The 27,569-nt window shown below is 49.5% G+C and overlaps 2 protein-coding genes across 5 annotated transcripts in view; one reads left to right on the top strand and one right to left on the bottom strand.

The window, feature by feature from the left end:
• Positions 1–3,143: 3,143 nt before the first annotated feature.
• On the bottom strand, positions 3,144–27,068 carry ATP1B4 (ATPase Na+/K+ transporting family member beta 4). Of its 4 annotated transcripts, none has more exons than XM_039488274.1 (9): positions 26,979–27,068; positions 26,540–26,604; positions 20,437–20,599; positions 12,967–13,095; positions 9,181–9,285; positions 7,789–7,985; positions 6,793–6,849; positions 5,668–5,763; positions 3,144–3,830 (listed from the first exon to the last, which is right to left on the bottom strand). In XM_039488274.1, exons 2-9 carry the CDS (start codon positions 26,600–26,602, stop codon positions 3,669–3,671), a joined length of 972 nt encoding a protein of 323 aa, XP_039344208.1. In that variant the 5' UTR covers positions 26,603–26,604; positions 26,979–27,068; the 3' UTR covers positions 3,144–3,668. The 4 variants fall into 4 exon arrangements, with proteins under 4 accessions (XP_039344208.1, XP_039344210.1, XP_039344209.1 ...); XM_039488276.1 differs by lacking the exon at positions 26,979–27,068 and adding an exon at positions 26,807–26,891; XM_039488275.1 differs by lacking the exon at positions 26,979–27,068 and adding an exon at positions 26,743–26,821.
• Positions 22,092–27,569, top strand: part of TMEM255A (transmembrane protein 255A) — a 74,253-nt gene continuing 68,775 nt past the window's right edge. Inside the window, exon 1 of the mRNA XM_039488280.1 lies at positions 22,092–23,164. Coding sequence (XP_039344214.1) covers positions 23,144–23,164 — 21 coding nt within the window. The 5' untranslated portion in view covers positions 22,092–23,143. The remainder of the gene's footprint in view (positions 23,165–27,569) is intronic.

Raw genomic sequence — 27,569 nt, forward strand, 5'->3', positions numbered from 1 at the left:
TGTGGGTGCTCATATTTAGATGTCTGAATGTGGATTTGCTTAAACTCACAGGTTTGAAAACTTTGGTCAAAATTAGTATCACATGCTGGTCTATCTTCTGCCTGGAAAACTAATGAAATTACAGCTGGGGTGATTTTGTCCCAATATGATTAAATCCCACTCCCTGCCCACAAGAGATTTATTGCATTAAAAAAAATAGTGGTGGGAGCTCAGTTATAAAGCTCAAACCTCAGTAACTGAAGTCAGCTAGCTGGGGTTAGGATAGATATTTAGGCCTGTTTACAAAGGCCTATACTATAAGAATTTAGGTGTATTTTTATTAGCTAGTGATAAAGGTATAAAAATTAAAATTACTGTTTGAGGTGTGTTTGTTTTTGTAACACTGACAGTTTGAGGCCCTGTTTTTATGCTAAGCTTTTGGCTAAGCAGTAGAGGCAGCCATAAGCTGGGAAGTGTATGGTTATTCTTACATTCCAAACTAGTCCCATTGAAATAAGGTGGTATTGGGCTGTTAGAAATATCAGAACAGCATTGTATTTCTGTCACCTGCAGAGAAAGGGAAGAGGAAGAAGGGGTGGGGGGAGAATAGGAACAGGAGATGTGGGTGGGGAAATTAAAATTGTTTTGCTAAGGGTTGGGGATTGGAAACAGGGACACAGGGAAGGTTCTGTGCTATCAAAGCTGAAAAAGGAAACACTAAGCAAAAAAAACAACCTAAAATCATGCTTGCTAAAAGTTTACCCCAATCAACATCAAATTGTTTGCACTGTCAAACTTCGGGTAGTGTTGCTCTCCGTTCATGCAAAAAGAATCAGGAACGTAAAAGGGTAAAAAAAATAAGCCCCCTGACAAGCCTGCTCCAGGTACTGTCTCAAGCCTGTGAAGTCTGGACCTAAGAAAATGGGCTGAGTGATTCTGTTCATCACACATACCATAGACTGTACAAATTTTTTTAAATCATTCCTAAATGGAGACAGTGCAAACTCACTCTCAATAATATGTTGTATTGCTGCAACAAGGGTGGCCTGTACTGCACAGGTGGCTGTAGTGAAGGCTGTGCCCTGTTCCCAGGGTGGGTACTCCAACCACACTGACAGGTGGATGGCCATAAAGTATATTAAATTAAGGCTAATGGTTGAAAAAGGAGGGATGGGTAAATTGTCACAGCAACAGATGCTGGCAATAATCAAGCTCCAATTGCTGGTGTGAGAAGGCAATTGGAATGAGCAAAGAAATATTTCCTCACATGCATAGAGCATACACAACCAGGTAGTAGCCGAGTAAGAAGCTCAGATGTCTAGTCCTTAGGCTTCTGTGCAGGAGATGGAGAAGAGGAAGTACTTAACTCCATATTGGCCCGAAGAGTCACTGCAATCTAGCAACTCAATGACTTCCATGTAGCCTGTAGGAGCAGTTGTGCTGGCTTGCAAAATTATTCCCAAGTAGTCTCCAGGAGCAGCACTTGTGCATCCCAGGAAGAGCCCATTCAGCCTTCTTCAACTGCAGTGAAGGTTTCAAATCCATGTAAAATCTTCTTGTGAGGACAGCAGAGGTAAGTGATGGGATCCTCGGTGCCGGGTGTAATGTCACAAAGGTTCTTTTAAGACTCTGTCTCAAAAACAAAGGGACCATGTTTCTCAAACTTGGAATCTCTGAGCTAAGAATGTACTCAGCTTCTGCAAGAGCTCTAACAGACTTGGACTCAGTTTCTAGAGCCTCACAGGCATAGAGGGAAACATTGTGCATTGCTGCCTGTGCAGTCCCATATTACCTGAGCCAAAATCTCTCTTTCTCATCATGTTGAAACAGAATGGGGAGAGGAGCCAGATCTGTATGGCACTCTGTAATACATCAGTACATATCCTAGGAATACTGAGGGGGGTGAGAATCCCAATGGTAAATTCCTCTGTCATGTATGCCACAGATTTACCAGAAGAGAGAGCCCCATTTAGTGAAACTGGGTGAGAACTAAGGGATGAAGGCTGTTAGCCCACTTAAGGTTAACAGGGTTGCACAGGTGTCATCATGAGCATGATCTGCTGATAATTGGGTTACACAGATGTAGCTGGGGGTAGAATGGCCTGCAGAACCTCCATTACTAATGCAGGTGTGAAAAATGGAAAGGCTCAGCTGAATGGCCAGAGCTCAATGTGAATTTGCAGGAGTGTCAGACAAAAATACTCATTTCTCTTTTATCTTGCAGACAGAAATCAGTGAATGAATTGAACCTCCCCCTCCCCACACACACACACCATTGTTACAGTAATTGTATAGGGCAGAACTTTCTTTTAAAAATACCAGTAGCAGGGCTCAGCATTCATGATAAGCCCTGCACTAACAAACCAGAGGTCATAGCCCAGCACTCTTGACCAATCTTAAAGTAACAAAGCAACATTGACAGTCTTGTACTCCCAAACAGCCCCACATAAACAAGCTGCATAACCCAGCACTCTTGCAATGATAAATCGGAAGGTGCAAGCACAACGAAAGAAACATTTCAGTGTCCGTGAGGTTGATCTAAACAGCTGTGGGTGAAACAAATTATGGTGAGAATTCTGAATGCTGAAGTGATAGTGCCTGGTTAACCAACTGGCCAGTCACCAAAAGTACATGAAGAATGAGATCACTGTTAATTTCACCCATAAAGAGAAATGGCTACATGTTCTCCCATACCTCTCTGGCTTTTAAAGACATTATCACTGTGATCTTTTGGGCACTGAGGGGTGAAGGATTTGAAAAGTTTGGGGGCAGTGAGCTGCACTCTGCATGGCCATATAGAGTGTCCACTTCAGTTCCCAGCTCTGGGCTGGGTGGAAGGAGACCCTCGTTTCCTAGCAATCTCTTCCTGCCAGTGTGACGTGCTGGGGGTCTAGGAGAGAGAAGCTCCTTTCAGTCTGGTGGACTCAAAGGGCCATGCGGAGAGAGGAGGAGTGTATTAAAGGGGGAAAGGGGAATGTGTTTATCCTTCCAGCTCAAAGGTGGAGGGCACAGTCCTAAAGATTCATAAATGACAATTATTCCTTATTACGGTTTCCTCTTACCAATTGCAGCCAGTATCTTACATGTATCAAGACATGGTTGACGCTACCACTGCGAATGCTGCTGTGCTGAGTTGGGCTGATGTCCCCAGGCACGGTGGCTCCTGGGCTCAAGGGATTTTGAGATGGGCCATTTTACTTGATTTTTATTAGTTTTACACATGTAACCCAAAAGATTGTGGGAGTGCCCTCCACTACTGATTCATGTAGTTTCTACCTGGGAAATGTACTTAAAACTATGATAAAAAGTAAAATATAAGGTCAGGAATGTTCCTTTTTGAAGTGACTCTATGAAAATAGTATTAAAATGTCCTGTAAGTATTTAAAATCAATATTGAAATGTTTTACCTGGGCCCTCTACCTGTAGTTACAAGACTGGATCTATACTGCCAATAAGCTTTGTTAAGCATTTACATTTAAAAAATGTAGCTCCTCAGTCTATATTACGTGCGGTTGTCTCTCTCTATATAAAAAAATCCAATAAAGACGTGTCTAACTTATATTGGAAACAATTTGTTTCCCTAACAAAAGAGGTGCTATATTCTGCCATTATGTTTAAAAGGTGGAGTGGAAAAAGCACCTGCTTGCCATAAAGAGTTAAAAAATGTGCTTGGTGAACGTTTGCATGGACTACATTCCGATGCTGAGTGTAAAGGTGATTCGGCCCAGGAAACGATCATTAGTCACATCATTCACAATTCCTTCCCCATTCAGTCTGCACTGAATGGGGACAAAATCATTCTTCTTCACATCTGTGAAGTGCAGAGCCACCAGCGGGGAGGTGTAGTTGACCTGAAAAGGTGAGACACTGGATCAGCACAACAGTTGAGAGGGTAGGAAAAACATCAAATACTCTGTGCCACAGTCAGTGGGATAGAAAAATGGGCCTGATCCTGTGGTGGTATCAATGGGCTCAGCCCTATGGACTCCATGAGGACCACGGAAGCTAAGCTGATTTGCACCAGACTGAGGCTCTGACCCAGTATGATTGAAAATGATGGGGACACATTTGAGTTCTCTAATATAATATTCCTCGCGGGTTGATTTGTTGCTGTTCAAGACAGAAGCCGTGATCAGTAGGGGAGACTAATGAGGTTATAAAATACTTTCTGCCGCTTTAAACTGTTGCTCCTTTGTCTGCAGTAATAATAAAGAAAAATAGTCCTGTTCCTTGTGAGCAGTGTGCCCGATGTATGTGCTCCGGGGAAACCAAGGTCGGGGCATTCAGCTCACGTTTCACAAGGGAGCTGTTATTTGCCCTCACATACATTACATCTGTTTTCACAATGGGAATGTTGTTGCTCCCACATCTCAGTCTGAACTCTTATTTTGAATGTTTTTTGCTCACCTAAACCACCCCGGGCCCAATCCTGCAAATAGAATCAGAGACGTGTGGGACTGGAAGGGCCCTCACTGGGTCATCTAGTCCAGTCCCTGGCACTCAAGGCAGGACTAAGTAATAACTAGCTCATTTCTATCAGGGCTTTGTCTATCCTGTTCTCAAAAACCTCCAATGACAGAGATTCCATGACCTCCCTCGGCAATTTGTTCCTGTGCTTAACTAACAGGAAGTTTTTCCTAATGTCCAACCTAAACCTCCCTTGCTGCAATCCTATCCTCAGAGCCCATTGCTTGTCCTATCCTCAGAGGTTAAGGAGAACATTTTTTTTCACACCCCTCCTTGTAACCACCTTTTATGTACTTGAAAATTGTTACCACTTCCCCTCTCAGTCTTCTCTTCTCCAGACTAAACAAACCCAGTTTTTTTAATCTTTCCTCATAGGTCATGTTTTCTAGCAGGGCCGGCTCCAGGGTTTTTGCCGCCCCAAGCAGCAAAAAAAAAAGGCCACGATCGCGATCAGCTCTACCGCCGCCGCTTCAGTCTGCGGCGGCAATTCGGCGGCTGGTCCTTCCCTCCGAGAGGGAGTGAGGGACCCGCTGCTGAATTGTCGTCGAAAAGCTGGCCGTGCCGCCCCTTCCCCTTGGCCGCCCCAAGCACCTGCTTGCTGGGCTGGTGCCTGGAGCCCGCCCTGTTTTCTAGACCTTCAATCATTTTTGTTGCTCTGAACTCTCTCCAATTTGTTCACATCTTTCCTGAAACGTGGAGCCCAGAACAGGACACGCTACTCCACATGTAAATAGGCTCATTGCAAACTAGGGCCGACCTTTTCAAAAGTGGTCACTGATTTGGGGTAACTCAATTTTTGTCTGCCCAACTTGAGCATGTTGGTCCCCACTAGGAAGCAGGCCCTACACATTCCAAGTTGGGCGTCCTCAAGCCAAGCCACCCCAAATCAGTGGCCACTTTGGAAAATGTCAGCCTATGGCACTACTGCTGTCAGCACATTGAACATGACCGAGTCCCTGATAAATATTATCATGCCCATTTTACAGATGGGGAAACTGAGGCACACAAGGTGCTCACACAGCGAGTCAATGTCAGAGCCAGAAATACAGCACAGGAGTCCTACCTGCCAGCCCCCACTGACTACTAGTTCACAGTGCCTCCCTGCTGGGTTGTGCTTTCCAACCAGGCGCACTTTGCAAACAGCTACCCCCGTCCCTCTCTTCCTCCAAGGAGAGATTAAAGGGAAGCCAATAGAGCATTAACCGCCGAGTCTCTACTTACGTGAGTGAGCTTGCCATAGTAGGGATAGTACATGAGATCAAATGTTCCATTGCCTGGGTAGAAGTCCACTGATTTAAGAGCGCTTTCATTGCCTTTCTGTGATTTAAAATAGGCAGGTGTGTAGTCAGGCAGTACAGTACAGCTCCCCTCAGATCAACAACACAATGGGGCTTTGGCGGCTACCTCTGGAGAGTCCCAGCACAAAAGGACTAGGTATTTTGTCACCTATATATACAGAGCACATTTACTAATAGAACCAGCTGCTGCTGGAATACGTCCGAGAACAAGTGCGCCATCAGCAACAGGCCGCAGGTCATGTTTGCCTCCTATAAATCCGTCTCCATGCTTCACTGCCTCCTCATTACTAGCTAAGGGCCTGGGTCTAACTCCCACTGAAGCCAGTGATAGTCTTGCCCAGGCCCTGAGTGCTGGGTCATGGACAGAGCGGGGGGGCAGTCTCACTCCCTCTCTGTCTATGGACCTGCTCCTAGGAGGGGCAGAGCCGAGCCCCCTCTGCTACTGGCGTCACTGGACGCTGGAAGGGCTCAGCATTCCCCAAGAGATGTTTGGCAGCTCACACAGGATCAGGCCCCAAATGGAGAGCGCAGGATAATTCTTAGCACTGTCCACCTTCACAGAGCTTTACAAACCTGCAGCCCTCACTCAGTCAGGGGTCCCTACAATGTTCCCAACGCAGGGGCTGGTGAAACGTTCTGGGCCAAAGTCATCCCGGGTGTAACTTCATCGCAATTCTTCATCAACAGGGACTGGGGGGGCAGGGGCGGCTCTATGTTTTTTGCTGCCCCAAGCACGGCAGGCAGACGGCTTTCGGCAGCGCTGGTCCTGCAGATTCAGCAGCACGCCTGCGGGAGGTCTGCCATTCCCGCACCTTCGACGTACTCGCCGCCGAATTGCCGCTGAAGCCGCGGGACCGGTGGACCTCCTGCAGGCATGCCGCTGAAGGCAGCCTGACTGCCGCCCTCAGGGTGACCGGCAGGCCGCCCCCCTGCAGCTTGGCACCCCAGGCACACGCTTGCTGCACTGGTGCCTGGAGCTGCCCCTGCTGGGGGGAGAGGGGGTAAGGCCCTTTCTGCAAATAACACTGGAGATACGTTAAAGAATTACCTGAATGGCACAGTTCACGCTCACAGGCGTCCCATAGCCAGGTCGATAGCCTATGATCTACAAAAAAAAAAGCCATTCATGCTTCTATGAGATGCAAAGCCTGGCCTGTGATACCCATCCAATATCACCTGCCCACTCTAGAGGATTATCTCTCTCTCTCTCTCTCCATCTTAAGCTTATTTATCTGATCATATTGGATATGAATGCAAGTTATCTTGGAGGCATTTTCTGCCATCAGCCAATTATGTCATTCACCCCAAAGTGGGGTGCACGTGCCCATTTGTGAGCTCCCAGAACTCGAGAATGGAGAAGGCCAATAGACTCTCTGCCCCTTCAAGTTGAGGCTATACAATGAAATCTGCATGTAGGGCCCCCACCCCCAAAAGACATCACTTTCAAATTTTCTGAACGTTTTCCAGTATGATGGTCACCCTTTAAAAAAAGAGCCAGATCCACTAGGCAACCAATTTGTGCTGTTTCCTCAAATGGCCGCTTGACCCCTGCTTGATAGACAAATAGACGCATACGTATTGAAAATTATTACACTGATCACAATCAAAAGGCCAACCCCTAGTTCTTCAAAAGCTTTTCCAAGCAGCTGATGAATTATCTCTACATTTATTTTGCCAGCAACATACCCTTTGATTCTATGATATTTGAAGATTTCAGATTATGCATTTGTTCTTTAAAAATGCACAATTATAAAGAGAGCAGCGTACGGGACATGACCTCAGAAAATAACTTAATACCTAGAAAGAAATCCCGGCAAAGAATTAATTTCCTGTTGCCTATTTCTTGACCAAATCAAGTTACAGGGGGCTTTGCAAATTTTCTTTGATGGATTGTCTCCGCCTGGGAATGGAGCTGCTGGTTTCCACCTGACACGGGGAGCTGATTTTACTGGCTCAGGGAATTAGCCTAGTTTCAAACCCAGCGTAACAATTAATTTATAGTTCTGCCCAAGGAGGGAATTAAAATTAGTGGCTTTTTCGGTACCCGGTTCATCTTCAGCAAGATGCATGGCTGGCCTGTAGAGTAGCCAAACGTGGGATCCTCAATCCCAGAACAGTTCTGCAGCTGTGATCGCTTGAACTGACAGGCTTTCTTCTCTTCGCTTTCCGCGCCGTCTTGAACAAAGTATTGGCCTGCTGGGCACTCAATGTTCTTTTCCTCTTGAACGTTGTCATCATAAGCTAAGGTGAACCAAGAGCTGCTGGTTAATGCTTTTCGGACTATCACAATCTATCCAAACATCAAGGCTGCGATTGTCAAAGCACCAGAGGGAGTTGGAAAATCCCTTCCCAAAAGACAAGGTTTAATACTCGCTTCAGCAGAGGTTCCATGTATGGAAACCGCACCGACTTTATCACACCCCTCGCTTTAATGGTGGGGAAACTGAGGCACCACGTGATGAGCTCTCTTGTCAAGATTATACATTTGGGACTTGCTCTGTAAAGATTTATGCATGTGCTTAACTTCAGTGTTGTTCACTTCAGTGGGACCGCTACTCATGGCACCTACAGCTAAGTACATGCAGAAATCTTCATAGGGTTGGGACCTTAGTCAATGGCAGGGCTGGAAATAGAGCCTAGACATTCACTCCCCTCCCGTTCACATTCCAGCCCCTCCCAATGAGAGTTTTGTACAAGGAGCACCTGCGGAAACAGCCCTTTGCTTCTTCAGCCTGAAAAATGGATGAATGGCTGTGGCTGTAGGAACATGGGTTTTTATGGCTTAGTTTGTGCTTCACCTTTTCTTCAGACTACGTTCCTATTTATTGCAATGGCAACTGAAAGCAAAGGGGTTGGACTTGCTGCTCTGCAGTCTACTAAGGAGCAGAGTCAAGCCCTTCCTAACTGTGGGCTTGTGATGCTGACAAGCTTTCCCCGGCCTATTCTCCCATCCTTCTGGGGGTCCCACATGGTTTTTTTTCCCTGCAGTTTGTTCTGTCAATGGGGGGCCATCTGCAGGGAGACGAGGCCTGCGCGTTGTCAGCAGGATGCCATGGCAGGAGTGAAAAGCAGCACTGAAAACTTGGAAGTGAAAGAAAAACCCAGGAGTAAGAGGAGTGAACGCCCAGGTTCATTTCACTCCGAGGAAGCTGCCAAAGTGAACTGCAGGATGTTGCAGGAGAAATTGTTAGAAAGGGGCGTGCCCCCCCGCACCCCATTTCCTATTCAGCCCTGCCCAGATTTGGACATGCTCATTGTCATCTCCTAGAGCCTCTGCAACACTGAGCTATCGACACCAGTTTAGCTTACATGATGTATGGGTTGGGCACCACCTCGTTCATGTTGCCCAGTGTCTGGAAGGCTTTTTACTGTTTATAGAAGCTACTAGAACAAAGTTATATAAAGACTGCTTTTTGTAAAGCTCCAACCAGTTTACCTTGTAGGAAGTGATGCATGCTGTTCACATAAGGTGTCCATGTGCTGGGCTCGGAGACATTGAAGGCAATGGTAAATCCATGTAAGTATGGTCTAATCATTACTCCTGGTAAATAAAAAAGGCCCTTGTTGTGTTAACCAGACATGGAGATTCTGTTGGCTCAGGTATGTATGTGCAAGGGGTTAATTTGGGTAATGCAGATCAATATTTATTATTTAACATTGCATTATTTCATTATTTATTTATAAGGCTACGTTTTAGTCACAGGTATTTTTAGTGAAAGTCACAGACAGGTCACAGGCAGTAAACAAAAATGCATGGCTCGTGACCTGTCCATGACTTTTACTATATACCCCTGACTAAAACGTGGGAGGTGAGGGGCTCGGGAGGGCGGCCCTGGGGGCGCCGCAGGTGCAGGGGGGGGGACAGCCTGGGGGCGGTGCCACAAGTCCTGGAGGGGTGCGGCCTGTGGGGGGGAGACATGGCCCAGGGGGTGCCACAGGTGATTGGGGGGGTGGGGTGGGGCTGGGGCAGGCTCCCTGTCCTTCCCGGCTCCTGGGAAGTAGCGACCCCAGCTCCACGTGCTGCCTCCACTCTGCCCCAAGCCCCAGTTCTCCAGCTCCCATTGGCTGGGAACTGTGGCCAATGGGAGCTGCGGGGGCGGTGCCTGCAGGCGGAGGCAGCACATGGAGCTAGAAGCTGAAGGAGGGGAGTTACTGTCGCCCTTCTGGGGAGCCCCTTCCAGGTAAGCACCGCCCCACACCCCAACCTCCAGCCCTGTGCTCCCCACACCCAAACTCCTGCTTCTGGGGGCTGGGGGAGCCCGAGACTGCCCCAGCAGCAGGCAGTGTGCCTGGCCCAGGGGCTGCCCGAGCTGCTCAGTGGACCCCGGGCCAGGTGCACCAGCTGCTGCAGAAGTCACAGAGGTCATGGAAAATCACAGAATCTGTGACAAACACGGAGCCTTATTTATTTAGCATTTATATTGCGGTAGCACCTAAGGGCCTGTGATGGGGCATCTGCCCAATACTGGCCCATAAGGGGTTAATAGAGCCCTAGGTAGGCTGTGCAGGAGGCAGCCAATTAGAGAGAGCCCTAGGGAGGCTGCAAGGAGCAGCCAATCAGGGCCAGGCAGGCCCATATAAGAAGGGCTGCAGGGCAGAGCAGTTCCAGTTGTTCCCTGGCGCTCGAGGAGGGAAGACTGGCTGCCTTGCAGAAGAAAACTAGCACACTGGACAGAGCAGTGCTGCTAGCAGCATCCAGGGGGAGCTAAAGACAGCTCCTGGTCAGCTGCAGGGATTCGGAGGCCGAGGGCCTGGGGTGAGGGTCAGAGGCGTAGCCAGGTGGAGGGAACAAGGGCAGCAGGAAAAAAAAAAGGCGCCACCTGCTGCAGCACTTTTACTGACAGGGTGGCGCTCCGGGTCTTTGGCGGTATTTCGGTGGCAGGACCTTCACTCAGGGTGAAGAGGGTGCTGGGAGCTGCAGGGAAGTGACCCAGGGAAATGAACTAAGGAGTTGGCGGAGACACAGCAAGTGGAGGCCATCAGCTGAGTCCCTGGCTGGGACCTGATGTAGTGGGCAAGCCTCTGCCACAGGGCCGCCCAGAGGGGGGGGCAAGAGGGGCAATTTGCCCCGGGCCCCACAGGGGCCCCCACAAGAGTTTTTCGGGGCCCCTGGAGCAGGGTCCTTCACTCGCTCCGTGGGGGCCCGGAAAACTCTTGCGGGGCCGGGCCCAGGAGCTTCTTCCGCTCCCGGTCTTCGCCGGCGGGGGGTCCTTCCGCTCCAGGGCGGAAGGACCCCCCACTGGCGAGTTACCGCCGAAGCGGGACCCGCCGCCAAAGTTCAGCTCGGTCTTTGGCGGTAATTCGGTGGCGGGGGGCCCTTCCGTTCAGGGACCCGCTGCCGAAGTGCCCCGAAGACCTGCGGTGGGGGCCCCCCGCCGCCGAATTACCGCGGAAGACCAGGCTGCACTTCGGCGGCGGGTCCCGCTTCAGCAGTAATTCAGCGGCGGCGGGGGAGGGCCCCGCCGCGGGTCTTCGGGGCACTTCGGCAGCAGTCCCGGAACGGAAGGGCCCCCCGCCGCCAAAGACCCCAGGCCCCCGGAATCCTCTGGGCGGCCCTGCTCTGCCACTGAGGAAATGGCCAGACAATTGGCTGCAGTGGACTGCAGTTCCCCCAGAAGGGGGAGAACAGCGCGTGACACGGCTGGAGGGCTGTGTCATGGAGAGGATGCTGCGGTCCTGGGAGTGACGCGAGCCCTGGAGCAGAAGTGATGGCAGTGAGATACCTCTAGAGCAGGGGCACACTGGCTAGAAGAGCTAATCCCCAGGACAGCCAGCAGGAGGCGCTGCAGTGGTGAGTGAACCTCATCACAGGGCCACAACCAGGTTCTCTCCTGTTGTGTTAGGTACTGTAGAAGTACATAAAAAATTACAGTGCTACCACCTGATTTCATGGGGAGGGATTAAGACTGAGAGGCTGATTTTCCTCTCATTCGTTTTACACCAGAGTAACTCCATTGACTTCAAGGAGGTGCCTCCTGATTTACCACTGCAAAAGTGAAAGGAGACTCAAGCCTTTTGGGGACATGCCTGTTCATGGTAAGGCAAGGGGAGGGATAGCTCAGTGGTTTGAGCATTGGCCTGCTTAAACTCAGAGTTGTGAGTTTAATCCTCAAGGGGGCCACTTAGGGAACTGGCATAAAAATCTGTCTGGGGATTAGTCCCAGTTTGAGCAGGGGGTTGGACTAGATGACCTCCTGAGGTCCCTTCTAACGCTAAAATATTCTATGAAAGCAAGGACACGTGATGTTTCAAATGGAAACAGACAAGCAGGAAAAACACATTTTAAAAAATAATTTAAACAGTGCTTCCATTTCACCAAAAAAGATGTAAAAAGGCCAAAACATTATTATTATTATTATTTGCTTTGGTTTCACCTTTAAGACTTCAGTTTAAAGAGGCATCAGTTGAACTAAACAATCATTCTACTAATCACTTGTCATGTGACTGTTAGGTTTATTTGTACGTCTTGAGAGTAAATTAGAATGGATACTTCATGTTAGGGTATTTAAGAGGATTGCATTTTCTTGAGAGATCATTTGACTTGAAGACCTCTAGTATCATTCATGACACTATTATATCAACATGTATATTCTGTATTATGATTACTATAATCAATTATGGTTACTGGTTGCTGACTGTGGGCTTGACATTGTGCAAACATACAGTAAGTGTAAGTACACTTCCTGCCTCCAGGAACTTACAATATAAATTACTAATCATTTTATTGAACTTCTACAAATGGATGTGAATCCTCCGCTTCTAACAGGAGAGGACAGGACTCTGGCCATTAAAATACAGTGAGCCAGATCTTCAGCTGGGGCAAATGCATGCAGCGCCACTGCCTTGCTTTACGCCAGCCGAAAATCTGGCCCAATGTGGGAAATTTAACATTCTGCAAGTTCTCAGGGAAACGACCACTGTCTCTTTGGCTGCATCCTTCCAGGTTCACACATATCACTCCGGCAGGCACTTCCTGATGCTCCTTACCTTTGAAAAGACTGCTCCAGGCATGACAAAAAATGGGCAGTTTTAATCTGCTTTGCGGAACCTCACGTTAAATTTCTCCGTTGCGGAAATGGAATGGCAGCTACCTAACTCATGCACTTCCAGGAGCCGCAAAGGCAGAACTTCCGTGTAGGTGGCTAGCGAGACCGTTCCTACAGTCGTAGGTCAGCATGGGGCTCAGAGGGCAGTCAGGGAATGGCTGAGTTGCAGTGCTTACCTGGCGGCGAGACTCTGTCCCTGTACGTAGGCGTGTAGGGGCTCAGAGTGAGCAGCAACCCGTACATACAAAAGGAGAACATCCCAGCCAGAAACATGTACAAAATGAGGTAAAAGAGTAAGATCAAGCCTGCAAGACACAGAGGACATGTCGTTGTTAGCACAGCTGCTAGCACTTCCACCCTCACAAAGGACAGGCCCAGTGGTGAGCTGAAGCAGGTTCCCACAGGTTCTCAAGAACCGGTTGCTAAAATTAGACCTCCGTGGAGAACCGGTTGTTAAAGGGCCAGAGGGTGGGCAAAGAACTCCGGTCTGTGGGCCGGACCATCCTGTTGCTCCCTGGATTCCCAGCTGGGGAGGCTGAGGCTCCCCTGGCCCTTCCCCCGCTTCCCCGCAGTTCCAGCGTGGCCAGCCACCAACATCAGCTGGGCAGCTCAGCTGAGCTCTGGAGTCGTCCTGCTGCCACTTTTTGAATGGCCCAGCAAGGTGTGTGTGGGGGAGAGGGCTGCTGCAAGCTCCAGGGCTGGCCAGAGGAGAGGGGAGGGGGCAAGTGGGGCAATTGGCCCAGGCCCTGCAGGGGCCTCCGGCCCCACGACGATCTCTCCCTGGCTCCTCACCCGCTTCCCCCCCCCCATTAAATCAGAACTTTTTATAGGGAACCGGTTGTTAAGATTTTGGCAGCTCATCACTGGACAGGCCCAATCACACTTCTTTGCATATGGAATTTGCTAACTCTGAGGGGAGTCTTTAATTAGAGAAGTGGCTTTCCCCAATCCAAACCCCCTCAAACTTTGGGAAAGTCTGGATCAGCCTGTACTTCCCAGCCAGCCACTATCTGCAACTGGCCCACACAAACCATGGATCTGAATCCTTCTGGGTGCGGGGAAAGTTCAGATTCTGAGCTCTAGCCACAATTCGCGGCCTGGCCCATCGCAGTCAGAGATGGGTCTAAACAGGATCTACGTATCCACGTTCCTAAACTGGATCAAACTGAACCCAGATCCCACCCACAGCAGCTTCAGACCCTCTCTGAATTACAACACTGATGTCCTAGACAAGAAGAGGCAATGAATAGCCAGCCTCTAACGCATTTTGAATTCCTTAAGAAAACTCCACAGATAGGAAAATTGCCCTATCCCTATCCCTATCCATCCCCACAAATCCCACCATCAGCTGTTCGACATCAGGAACCAAATGGCCAGGGAACAACGCAAATAACATAGACTAGAAACGCAGCTGCTCTGAAATACACTTTACATTTGGCTATTTCACAAGCCCAGTGTCCAGAGAACAGTTTTTTTTCCCCAGGACCAGACTGATGGTTGGGGTTGTCTTGGGAGAATAAAGCCTATGAATAAAAACCATAACACAACCATTTCCCGGGGAGCTGTGATTCTGCTTGTAGAACAAGCCGTGAGAACACAGATGTGCACTTTCACCTCCGCATTCTCTAGGTGTTTATTTTTGGTGGAACTGTTAGTGATGGGAACTAAATGGAAAGGAAAATTCAAGGGAGGACTGAACAGGGTCTCAGCAGGGGGGCTACAGGGGAGCTTGGTAGGGGGCTGAGACAGGGGGAATCTCTGGACCTGTGGAATCCAGGGCCTCCTGGAGGAAGCTATGCTTAAGCTCTGGGTTCTGGAACAGAGAGCAGGCTCCAGCCATGGGGGAGACCTGAACAGAATTCCCGGCTTTCTTTCTGAGAGTACGGCAGAGACAAAGAACTAACCCCCTGGAGAGGACCGAGCCGTTCAACCGCCACCATCTAAGGTCCTCTGTGCCGGAGAGGAGTAAAATCACAGAAATCCTGGGTGGGTGGACCAGGAAGCTGCAGGGGTTGGGGGTGGGAGGGACAGATGTTGGTGTGGTACCTTCCACCCTACTGCATGGCTGCTGAGAGAGGGGCTGATGGGATCTGCATCATCAGGCAGGAGGGGGCCCAGTGAGTAACCAGTTACTTCAAGATGTCCCCTACAAGTTCCCAGCACAGCCACGCTGGTAGGGAGCCGTGGTGCCATCTCATGGCCTCCTCTCCGAAGGGGGCAGTGACCAAGGAACACCACAGGCCAGATTCTGCTCTTGGTTACACGGGGTGAATCCAGCCACTCCACTAGGGTGACCAGATCACAACACTAAAATATCAGGACCCATTGGGGTGCCATCAGCCTGGCACACAGTCCATCCCCACTCTTCCCAGGCTCCACCCCCGCTCTGCCCCAGGTCCCGCCCCTTCCCTGTTCCCCCCCCCCCCACCGCACCTTTCCTCATCCTCTAGCCCCCTGCTGGCTTGCTGCATCCCTCCTCACACCCCCCCCCCCCGCCCGCCCACCTCTGGCTCGCCTCTTCACCCTCCCAGCCCACCACTCACCCCATAGCACCGACTTCCCCTCTGCTGGGTGGGTGCTCACCCATCCCTGCCTCTTCCCGCCCAAGCATCCGCCCTCACTCCGCCCCCATTCCAGCCCCTTCCCCCAAGTCCCCGCCCCTGCCTTGACTCTTCTCCACCTCCTCCCCTGAGCACGCCGTGTCCTCGCTCCTGCCCCCTCGAAAGCGCTAAGTGCCGCCAAACAGCTGTTAGGCGTCGGGAAGCACTGGGGAGGGAGGAGAGGGGACACAGCATGCTGCTGGGAGGGGAGGAGAAGGAGGCGAGAAGGGAGGAGCTTGGCTGCAATTTTTCCCCATGGGTGCTCCAACCCTTAAGCACCCACAGAGTCGGCTCCTCCCTCCCACTCGCCTCCTTACCTGAATATCGGAACAAACGGCGTCCCAATTGTACATTGATCGGGACATAGAACAAAGGGGAGAGGGATAGCTCAGTGGTTTGAGTATCGGCCTGCTAAACCCAGGATTAGGAGTTCAATCCTTGAGGGGGCCATTTAAGGAACTGGGTAAAAATCTGTCTGGGGATTGGTCCTGCTTTGACCAGGGGGTTGGACTAGATGGCCTCCTGAGGTCCCTTCCAATCCAGATATTCTATATTGGGACAGTCCCAATTTTATCTGGTCATCCTACACTCCACTACCATCTCCTGTGAGCCTGATTCTCCTCCCAGTTACCTGGCTGCACACTCAGGCAACTGCACTGACATCAGTGCAGTGCATCAGAGCTGAAGTCAAGCAACTGACACCCCACCCTACAGGATCTTCCACACGAGGGGATGGTTTTAGGCCTACGCTCCCAGTTTATCTTGCTGTCCTAACCCTCCCTGGTGCATCTGATCATGCAGCCACTGCAATTCCTATGCCGACTCTGCCCAGTTGGGTCATAACACTGCTAGGTTTTTATTATTTTTATGATTATTATTATTCCATTTTGCTTTGACAAACGCTGTGCAGAATAGTATCACAGAACTAGCCTGGACTCTTGAAAATCCTCGCCGTAACACACAACAGCCAGCAAAGCATCCAGTGCTACCTGCCATTCAGGAATGAGGAATGCTTATAAAAAAAATGGACTCTTTGAAGATCAGCTCATCTGCCTTCATCATCATGTACTCACTGGGAAGCCGTGCTGGACCTGGAATACTCCCTTCCTTTCAGCTGGTATTTATACACGATATGAAAGCTTAGGCCGATTCCTCGTTTAGCATTCATTGTGAGGCACCTTCATTTTAAAAGTGTGATGCCTTGTTAGGTGCTCAAATGCCCTGCTCTGGAAAAACCTATTCAGCCTGCTCATGTGAGCAGAAGAATGGGGTGGGTGTATGTGCCCACACGTGTGTTACCAAAGGTTGTACAGCACCGGGATTCTAGGGACCAAATAAATGTATTGGTCTAGAAAAGAAATACGTGAATGTCAAGAATAGTTTAAGCATGGTTGGGTTCTAGAACCATTGTTTTTAAGATGTTTGGATAATTTATTATATATTCAACCCCTCAAGTGCATTCATGACGGGAAGAGGAGGCGGTCTAGCATTATTAAATAAAGGTTTTGACTGGAGGAGCCAGCACCACTGTTTTGAAAATTTTCAGAAAGTGAGTGTTTGATGCTTCAAGACTCACTGGAGCTTTGAGTTAATTCCCACTGAGATGCAGTAAGAACTTGCAGCTTCAGTCAATGCATCTGTCCTGGCTGGGTGTCTACACAGAACTGACTCAACCCACCCATAAAGCCCTGTCCCAGCACACATGAGACCTGGTAAAATCAGCTCTAGATGCTTTGAAGACTGTCTCGCCTGTATTCCAGTTAGTCCACACTCTGGATGTGGAACACAGAAGAGATTTTTGCTTTATTTTATATCTGCCACAGGAACAATAAAATCAGGCTCCATGCATGGCCAGAACAACACATGTATTATGTGACAACACTGTAATGCCACCCGAATACCCTGAGAGAACCTGCTTCAATACGGAAATAAAACTCCCTCCAAACGCACATGCCTAGCGATCACCTACCACCCCACATTAGAACCCATATGAGGTATCATTAAACAGCCACCAACCATACTTGATGGAGACCACATCCTGAAAGAAATCTTTCTTGAACCCCCTCTTTTGGCCTTCAAACAAGCCCCCAGCCTCTCCAAGCTCATCATGGATGCAAGTTCCCCACAGACCAGGACACACCAACTCAAAGCGGCACCAGACCCTGCCCAAACAACAGCTGCAAAAGCTGCAAGACATATCTCCACTGTTACAATAGTCAACACCCACGCCCCCACCACACCTTTCAAGATTCATGTGTCCTACACATGCTTGTCAGTCACAACATGTGGTGTACCTAGGGTGACCCGATGAGAGGGAGAAAATATTGGGACACATGGGGGGGGAGTTCCACTGATGGAGCGCAAAAAAAAACAACAAAAAAAACGAGTGCTGCCAGCGGAGCAGCGAGGGAAAAAAAATAAATAAAAAAGGCAAGTGTTGCCGGCGGAACGAAATATTGGGACAAATTGCGTCCTGACCAAAGATCAGGACAAACACCTAAATATCGGGACGGTCCTGATTTTATCGGGATGTCTGGTCACCTTAGGTGTACCTCATCCAATGCACTAAATGCCGCAATAGCAACTAGGTGGGACAATCACTACACTCTTGAATGACCTCATGCAGGAAAATGATAAAAGATAAAAACATCCTATCATCTGTGGTTGAACACTTTTCACAACGCGATCACTCTATCTGATCTCAAAGGAAACCTGCACAACACCTTCAGAAGATGAGCCTGGGAGATTAAATTCCTAACTTTGCTAGACACAGAAATCATGGACTGAACAAAGACAACTGTATTTATAGCTTATTACAGCAATCTATAACTTGCTAACCCCTGTCCCCAGCTTCCCCCGCCCACATGCATAGGTGCCGACTCCGTGGGTGCTCTGGGACTGGAGCACCCACAGGGAAAAATTGGTGGGTACTCTGCACCCATATGCTACACAATCTGGTCCACATTTTATTTAGCTGTGACACCTCCCAGAGCTCTGTGTAAACTTGAAAGCTTGTCTGTCTCACCAACAGAAGTGGGCCCATAAAAGATATTACCTCACTCATCTTGTCCCTCTAATATCCCGTGACTGACAGGGCCACAGAAACACTATAATGATGATCATTGACTAACCGCAAAAGCAATGATGATCTGGTGGCACCTTAAAGACTAACAGATTTATGCCCAAATAAATCTGTTAGTCTTTAAGGTGCCACTAGACTCCTCATTGCTTTTGTGGATACAGACTAACGTGGCTACCCCTCTGATACTTGACTAACCACAGACTCTTTGGCACTCTGCACATTGGCTGGGTAGCTTTTGCAGCTTCTGTAAATCACTCCCTGTTTTCTCTTGCTTTAGCTGATTTCCCACAACAGGTCTCTTGGCTTATATGAAGCCACTCACTGTGGACTTTGCAGGAGACGCTGAAAACTTGGCAGAAGCAAACACGTTGCAAGGCTTGTCGGCTCATTACTGTTGCCAAACGCTCAGTGCTGCCAAAACATCTGTCCTTTGCTTGTTTGAATGCAGTGCCGGCATCACATTGTCCGGGCTGATTTTACTCCTTTGGAAATTGACTAAGAACATGATTGTCCGTATTGCCAGATGAAAGGAAGGGAGTATGGGGCTGAGACAGAAGCTCAAGCCAGGGAGCATGTGCAGGGCCAAATCCTGCTTCAGTTACACCAGTGCAACTCATCCGCACCTGATTAGGATCTCATTTACTCTGACTTTGAGACCAGTATAACTCCATTAACTTCACTGCCACTACATGTGACTTACACTAGTGTAGGCTCAGAAGAAGACCCATTGACGTCCACTGGGATGCATGGATATTGCGGGGCAGATCTTTGGTTCACTCTAAGTAAAATCACTCAGCCTCGGACATCTCCTGCAGTACGTGCTCTCTGTTATGAGTCCTAGATTTACTGTATGGTAACTAGGGCTGCAGATTTGTCATGGCATTTTTTATCAAAAATCATGGAACAGTCATTGGAAATTTACTAAAAGTGATGAGTTAGGAGCAACTGGTGTGTAAGTCCTGGGTACGAAAATTTAGCTATGCCTCTTTAACAACAATATACAGAAATCCTTCTTCCACTGCCTCCTCCTCCTTGCCCTGCCAGGGGGACACCGAACATCTGTAGCAGCACCCTCTGTTCCGCCACTGCAAAAATCCCAGCCTGGTGAGGAGGGCTTGCAGCGCCTCTCAATCACATTTTGCCCAGCCACCCTGCACCCCTGGTGACAAAGGGCAGCCAGGCCAAACCTGAGTGGCTCCGCAACCCCAGGCAGCAGGCTGCAACACCCAGTGGAGAGCTGGGCCCAGCCCCACGCGATAAGAGCCACCATTGTGGGGTGAGTCGGTGCAGGGTGGGCCTGCTCTCCAACTCCCCTCCCACTGGAGGTCTCCCCTCTGCACCAGGCCTGCAATCCACCTAGAACCGTCCTGCCGCCCACTGGTGGGTCACGACCCACCGTTTGGGAACCTGCTTTATTAAACCCCCCCACACACAAAGAAAAGTCATGGACCAGCAGAGAAATCACAGTATCTGTGATATTTTTACCACCATGGCAAACATGCAGCCATAATGAGGGGGAGGGATAGCTCAGTGGTTTGAGCATTGGCCTGTTAAACCCAGGATTGTGAGTTCAATCCTTGAGGGGGCCATTCTGGGGATCTGGGGCAAAAATCAGTACTTGGTCCTGCTCATGAAGACAGGGGGCTGGACTCAATGACCTTTCAAGGTCCTTCCAGTTCTAGGAGATGGGTATATCTCTAGTTATTACATTTTATGTCAGCATAATATTTCTAGCACAGGAGAAAAAACAGGGGTAGCTTCCTCATGGCTCTATGTTCTATGGGCACATTCACTGCTAGCATTTTATAGTTGTTTACTGAACTATCTGTTAGATATATGTGCATGGGTCCTTTAAAAGGTCTAGGATTTAGATTACATGTGCTCTGCTGAGCCTAGCAGGGAAATTCTTAGACAAGTGAAGAAAGAAAGAAAGAAAGAAAAATTAATTCAGCCATTTAACCTACCCCAGCTCTGAACTGTTCTTCCCATACATTCTCTCTTCTCTGAATTCCACAGAAAAGTTTTCATTTCTTGAATTACATCTGCCAACGTTTTCTTCCCCATCTTTTCCTTGCACTTTTCCTGCTCGACTTCAGAGTGCTGTGCTCCCTCTTCATCCTTGTTTTCCTAGAATAGTTACAGAATGCAACCGCCCTCCCCCCAAAATGAGTATCTCATTGGCCAAAAATAAACGCAAGACTACTTAATATCTGGAGATGTTTCAAATTTCCATTTCCTATCCCCATCATCTCGCCTGGAGAAGCCCTTTTTTGGCTGTCGTGGTTTATAATCATTTAGATCCCAGGATTTATTTTCCCAGGACAAATATGGCTCTGCCGTCACACTGGACACGAGCCTCTCATCCTGGTTCTCCCCTTTGTTCACAGTGAGTCTTCGTTTCTAACCCATGTGAACATGATGAAAAGCAGCACTATTCCTACACCTCTCATATGCACCTCTGAGGTGAGTACAGCCTTTCCTGTGTTGTGATACGCATCAGGAAGCGATGCTGTTAAACAAATACTAGAGGGGTAGCCGTGTTAGTCTGGATCTGTAAAAGCAGCAAGGAGTCCTGTGGCACCTTATAGACTAACAGACGTTTTGGAGCATAAGCTTTCATGGGTGAATACGAATGGATGCATCCGACGAAGTGGGTGTTCACCCACGAAAGCTCATGCTCCAAAACGTCTGTTAGTCTATAAGGTGCCACAGGACTCTTTGCTGCTGTTAAACAAAGTCTTCCAACTTCTTTTTCTTAGCATGCTTCTTTTTCTGTTGGCCCCTTACTGAAACTTAAAGGGGTTTTTTGGTTGGCCATCTCCCAGTACCAAAAGAAAGGGAAAGGGTCAATGAGAAATCAGGAGCCTGAGATTGACAGTCCTCAGGGGCAATGAGTAGAGGCCAGCGCTCCAGGTCAGCCTGATTGACAGGGAAGGCAGATTAATGAGGGAGTCAGGAGGCCGGGGGTCCTGTCCTCCATGTGGCAGCTGCCTGGGCCAGAGCTAAGGAGAGCTGGGGAGCAGGGCTGCGCCGGCCAGGGCCAGAGGGGCCAGAGGAGCAGCCCAGGGAGCTGGTGGCAGAGCAGCAGCAGCAGCAGCAGCGCTGAGGCAAAGTGGAGCTGGGTCTGGAGCAGTCAGGAGCCGGGTGCGGTGAACAGCTGGGGAGAGCAAAGGGGGACCCTGGCAGCAGACCTAGTGCAGGGAGATGCAACCAGGCAAGAGGCCTGCAGGCCAGACTTGGTGGGGGGATCATAACCCTGATGGGAGGGCTGATGCTGGGAAGAAGGATCCCGCCACCTGAGCAAGTGTCCAACCCGCAGCATCCCTGCAGCACAGCCAGGGCCTGGGAAGGTTGCCTGGGACGTGTGAGGAACAGACTGTGAACTGCCCTGACATTCTGGAGACGGCTATTTCCCCGAGTGGGGTTATGTGTATTCCTGTAACCTTTCCCATTGTTTCCTTGCTTTTTTTAATTGGTTGCTCTTTAATAAATTATATATTGCCCTGAATTGTATGTAATGATCAGTGGATCAGGGAAGCATCCAGAATGGAGAGAGCACCCTGGAGTGGGGACACCCTATCCCTGTCCTAAGTGACCACGACAGAGTGGGGGTCGAGCCCCCTGGAATCCTGGGCCCAGCCTTGTCAGGGTTATACAGGAGAGAGGAAGGGAAGCTCAGGCAGGTCTCTGGGTAAAAGGAGTGGGATTCTTTCGCTAGCCAATTCCACTGGGGTACTGCATAAGCTAGGAAAGTTCCCCACAATAGTGGGGCCGTTCCCCCACTTACACTAGATTGAAGAGCCCATTATTCAATGTTTGTTCCTCATGTAGATATTTACAGACTGTAATCAAGTCACCCCATAATCTTCTCTTTGTTAAGCTAAATTGAGCTCTATGAGTCTATCACTTTGGGTACATCTACATTGCTAGAAAACCCCTGCGGCACCAAGTCTCCAAGCCCGGGTCAATTGACTTGAGCTCGTAGGTCTCAGGCTCTAAGGCTAAAAGTTGCAGTGCACATGTTTGGGCTTGGGCTGGAGCTGGGCTCTGAGACCCTCCCCATCAAGGGGATTCAGAGCCCAGGTTCCAGTCCAAGCCCAAAGGGCCTGGCTCTGTTGACTGCAGGGGAACTTGATCCATTTACACCAGAGGAGAATTTGGCCTCTGATGCATGAAAGGGTTTTGTGGTTTGGCAAGTGGGGAGACAAATAAACAGGGACGTAGTGTTTGATCACCGCAGCTTCCCCTCGTCAGCGGCTTCATCCAGCATTCCCCGGGCGCTCAGCACCCTCAGCTCCCATTGACTGCAGTGGGAGTTTAGGGGCTCAGCAACTGCAAGGTCAAGCCCCATCCTCAGAGCCAAAAAAGAGAGAGACAATCCAAATGTCACCCAGACACATGCAGGAGGTTTACTGCTCCTTTAAGAGGGAGCGCTCAGCTGCCCTGGCAATTCCCTCTTCTCTGGGAGGATGCAGGAAGTGCTGGGAGGCTGGAGCTGGCCTGAGCACATCCCTCTTGTGCTGCTGCTGTATAAACTGCCTGACCGGTAGGAGGGGGCTGAAAGTTGCCTGTGGAAGTTCTTGACCTGGCAGTCTGGTGTGCACGTTCCCAGGAGGCTGTAAGGAGGTTGTGTGCAAGGAAGCCAGAGGACTGGGAACCTGCTGGTGTTTGATGGTATGGTATTTGATGCAGGTGAGGTGGCAATAAAACAGGCTTTAAATCAACCCCTTCTATCACCCTCATCACTGCTGGTATCTGAATGAGGCAGAGGTGGAGAGTGCAGCCAGATTGGGGAACTATTTAAAACTCCCCCATGTTTCTAAAATCAAACAAAACAAAGTTCACAGTGGGGTGGGGAAGGGGTGTCTGATCCTGCTTGGGGGACTCCACAGATTCTGGAGCAGGGTGTGTAACTAACCGGGGCGGTGGGACCAGATGAATGAATGCATTTGAACTAAGGAACTGGCAAAAATTCCTGATTAAAAAGAAAGCAGTGTTCCAAAGGGGAATAGAGGAGTGAGGCGGGAAGCAACAAAAGCAGGGCCCACTGAGAGCTTTAAAAGTTCTATGTAAAACCTTTAAGATCAGCAAAATAGTGTGCTATTGATATGTATACAAACTACAAGCAGTTTATTTATTCATCAGTAGTAGTACAGTAACACCTAGATGCCCCAAATAAAATCTGAGGCCCACTGTGCTAGGGGCTGTACATACATGTAGTGAGAGACAGTCCAGGCCCTGAAGAACTTGCAATGAAGAAGCCAGACAGAGGATGGGAGGAGAAGAAACAGAGAGGGGAAGGGACAGTGGGTCAGTGGTAGAACCAGAAATAGAACCCAGGTCTTCTGACTTCTGGTCCAGTGGATTGGGAGCCTTCTCTGCGATCCCCTTGGGAACACAGGACCAGAGATGGGCTCAGCTCAAAACCATGAATGTGAAACTGTCCCTGCCCCCACCAGCTCCCCTGAACTTTGGGGAAGCTCAGATCTGGATCCAAACTTGGTGGAGTGGGCCCATCTCTGCTTAGAACTACAAGGGCTAGAGGGTGGGCTCTGGGGCATTGATGGGCTAATGACAGGCTATTGTGAGGCTCAGACACTGGGTCACTCTTGTTTCTTTTCTGGCACAAGGGAAGCAAATCTATCCAGCTGGACAGTAATTTGAAAGGTAGCACAGCCTAGTGGATTCAGGATACCTGGTTCTGTTCTCAATTCAGCTCCTAACCCACTGTATGACCTAGAATGAGTCACCTCAATTCTCTGTACCTCAGTTTCCCTTCCTACCAGTTGTCTGTCTTCTCTGTTTATACTGTAAGCTGTTCAGGATGGGATTGTCTCTTACTATGTGTGTGCTTAGCACAACTGCACCCTGATCTCATTTGGGGTCTCTAGGGGCTACCATAACACAAATAGTAATAACAATTTTATCCCTATTTTAAGATACTGCACAACGTGGAGTAGCACTAAGTCTCCCCTGAAAGGATGATCTTTGTATTTGTATTGACGAGTCCCCGCCAGCCCAGTCATTAGCGTCTGTAATGATGGGAATGAAATCAACATCCTCTGCAGGGGAGCTATGGGAGCCAGCCAGGGCCACCATTTTTATAGTATCTGGTTCTCCGTCCCGCTCGGCACAATTTGTACTATGCAGGTGAGGCAAAGGGAGTGAGAAGCAGCCACTGTGGGCTGTCCTGATCTGGAGGAGTCCCCAGTGGACATGGACCCAGCCTAGCCAGCTCCTAGGCCTGTCACTGGGCAGCCAGCACCAGTACAGTGCTGTGTCAGGGCAGGGAGAGGAACTGGCCAAGGCAATGCATACTGCATGCTGCCAGTGCCCAGCTGGCACACGGTCCCTTGGGGATGATTGCCAGTTGGCGGAGTTTAGAACAGTCTCCAGGCTGCTCTAAATTCCCGCAGAGCCAGGCCTGACACAGATCCAACTAGAAAGCCAAGGGATCAGAACGGCCCAGCCGCTTTGCTTGGTGCAGCAGAGAATTAGAACAATCGAGTGCATTCATGGTCTAAGCACAAATGCCCTAATTCTGGGCTGAGTCCTGGCCCCTTTCACCACTGACAGCATATACGGGCTATAAACCAGCCAGATCTTCCCACCAGGAAACACCTCAAGAGGGTGGAGTAGCATAGGGCATGCCCCTGGGATAGTGTGTGGTGCAGAGGCGTGCCAGGGCTGTGTTGGGCTGGGGAGGAAGGTGCTCTGGATATTCTGGGAGGCCAGTGGATCCTTTAGGGATTGTTTCATCCAGGGCAGATATTAGGGCATCCCCTGGGGCTGCTTTCATGTATGCTGGGAGCCAAACTTGCCCATGGCATCCCCAGAACCTGGAGGTGAATGGTGGCCAGCTGACATCCTGCTCTCTTCCTGCATGCTATGATAGGAGCCGCTTGGCCGAAGCCCAGAATGCAGGTTCCCATCTCACCGCAGCGCTGCAGGCCTGTTTTCCCTCGAAAGTGGCATAACACATTTCCTCAGGGAACTAGGCATGTGCGTAGGTTAAATTGACAGCACCCCGCACACCCCAGCAGAGAGAGACTTGCCCAGGGAGCTCTGCTGGGAACTGATCCATCTGAACCGTGTTGCCCTGGGAAAGGCTGCCAGTCACTTACATAATCCCTTTGGTCTCTCCTAGGACAGTTTGTACTCTGTATCACGTGTGTCTGGGTTACCTCAGAGAATCTCAGATGAATCCGTCCTGTTTAGATCAGTACTTTGCTGTGTGAACCCACAGAGGTTCAGCGTGGAATATGGCTTATGGGGCTCAGCCCAGGTGTCCCCATTTATGTATCCAAATCCCAGCTGCTGGGGCGTTCTACCTCCCCTCTCCCTGTTAATTGCTCCTGCCGGGGAGCAACTGTATAAGACAAACATCTGTGGTACATTAAAACTGGGACATTCAGGGCTAGATTCTCATCTCAGTGACACCAGTGTACATCTGGACCGCAGTGGAGCTGGAGCAATATCCTGGTCCTAGCAACATTAAGAAGAGTTTTCCCATTCATTTCAATGGCCCTTACACCGGATTGACTCTGGTCAGATCAGCTCAGAATCTGCCTTTCTGTGTCTCCTTAAAACCCCATTTTTTTTAAGCAGCGCTGGAAGAAGTGATGGTCAAACAGAAATGGACCCAAGCTCATTGTCCTAAGTGAATTCACTTTGGCTCACTCAGGCTGAGACTCTTGTGCCCCAAACCCTGGGAGCACTTGTCTTGTTTCCCTGGTCTGTTCTCTCTCCTCCCCACCCCGGCCTGTTGGTTCTCCATTGAAAAGGACTAACCCCATCCCGGTCGCAGCAGGAAAAGCTTGGCTTGTTTGCATTTTGCAGTCCTGTTTGCCCATGTGCCTCGCCTCCCCGACTCCCCTTCCAGCAGGAGGTCACTATAGATCAATGGTGAGTGCCTGCACTCTGCATCAGGGCACAGGAGTGAGAGCGATCCATAAGGAAAAGTCACTATATTTATCACCCTAAGATGTGAAATGGGATCCCCCCTTCTGTAACCCCCCCCCTTCCTCATTTCTATAAGGGGCCGTTTGCAGCCCCCAAAAGACTCACCGGCTTCTGGTGGTAGATGTCACGCTGGCCTTCCGTGCCTCCGGAGGTGGCATTCTTTTCCATGGCTTTGTGTAAAATGCAGAGAAGTGGAACAATTAGTATCATCAAAAGCCACGTCTGGGGTTAACAGTACAAACTGCTCTCCGTACAGTATGGGCCACCCCAGTATAGTGAGTGCGCTCCCATCACTTATTCCAACTAACCAACAAAGGGAAGGTGCACAGAAAGCTGCCTCAGCCCTTAAATTAAATGCAAACGATGAGAGACCTCTGCTTATTCTCCGTGGGCAGGAGCCAGCAGGACCAACTGGCACCTGCGGTTTTTTTGGATGTTCGAGAGGGAATCAAAAAATAACTCTTTCATCGGAAGGCTGAGCTCATGCAACAGGATCCTGTACAACACTTAAGGTTCTCGTCAACCTAGAGTCGTTTGCACTTACAACACAGTCAGCTGCACGGGACTCCCCAATAAGATAACCACTTAGGAAGCAGGTCGCCGTCCCCTTGGTCTTTGGAGACTAGGAATCGCTTGATTAACAAGTTAGCAGGCTGTGACTTAGTGGCTGAACATATACGTCAATGTGTGCTTGTCAGTCATGGTGAGTCCTGGGTGAAGTCTCTTCTGTGGCTGAGGGTTCTATATTTATCACTTTGAATCAAGAGGGGCTGCAGCTAGGACTCTGCAGTGTCAGTTTCCCAGACATATATAACTCCAAGAGTCAGTCCTGACCAGCTAGAGAAACTCGGAAGAAACAGCCAAGAATGCCAGGCAGCCCTACTGGGATTCTAATTATGTCATGTGATCCCACGAGGCTAGGTAGATGAGCATGTTACTTTCACAGCTTCGTGGGTTATGGGTATGACACACTGCTCCACCTGAACGAGGCTGTTTGCAGCAATGGAAATCATCACTTCCAGTGGAATCGGCACTAACCAAGAATGGTGCACGTTGGGACTAATTCATTGGCAGTTTAAGCAGTGGTGTATATTATCCCTGGTGACACATGAGATGGAAAATGGGGTTGGAGTGT

This window comes from Mauremys reevesii, linkage group 9, assembly GCF_016161935.1.
Source record: "Mauremys reevesii isolate NIE-2019 linkage group 9, ASM1616193v1, whole genome shotgun sequence".
NCBI lineage: Eukaryota > Metazoa > Chordata > Testudines > Geoemydidae > Mauremys > Mauremys reevesii.

Bases quoted from the DNA above. Each gene is read 5' to 3' on its own strand.
- ATP1B4 (XM_039488273.1), bottom strand. From the start codon at position 26,644: ATGATACTAATTGTTCCACTTCTCTGCATTTTACACAAAGCCATGGAA. The intron at 13,096-20,436 runs GTAGGTTAAATG...TGTGTCTTGCAG, and splicing joins AAGAACAGTTCAGAGCTGGG to GCTTGATCTTACTCTTTTAC. The intron at 3,831-5,667 runs GTAAGTAGAGAC...TCACCTTTTCAG, and splicing joins ACTATGGCAAGCTCACTCAC to GTCAACTACACCTCCCCGCT.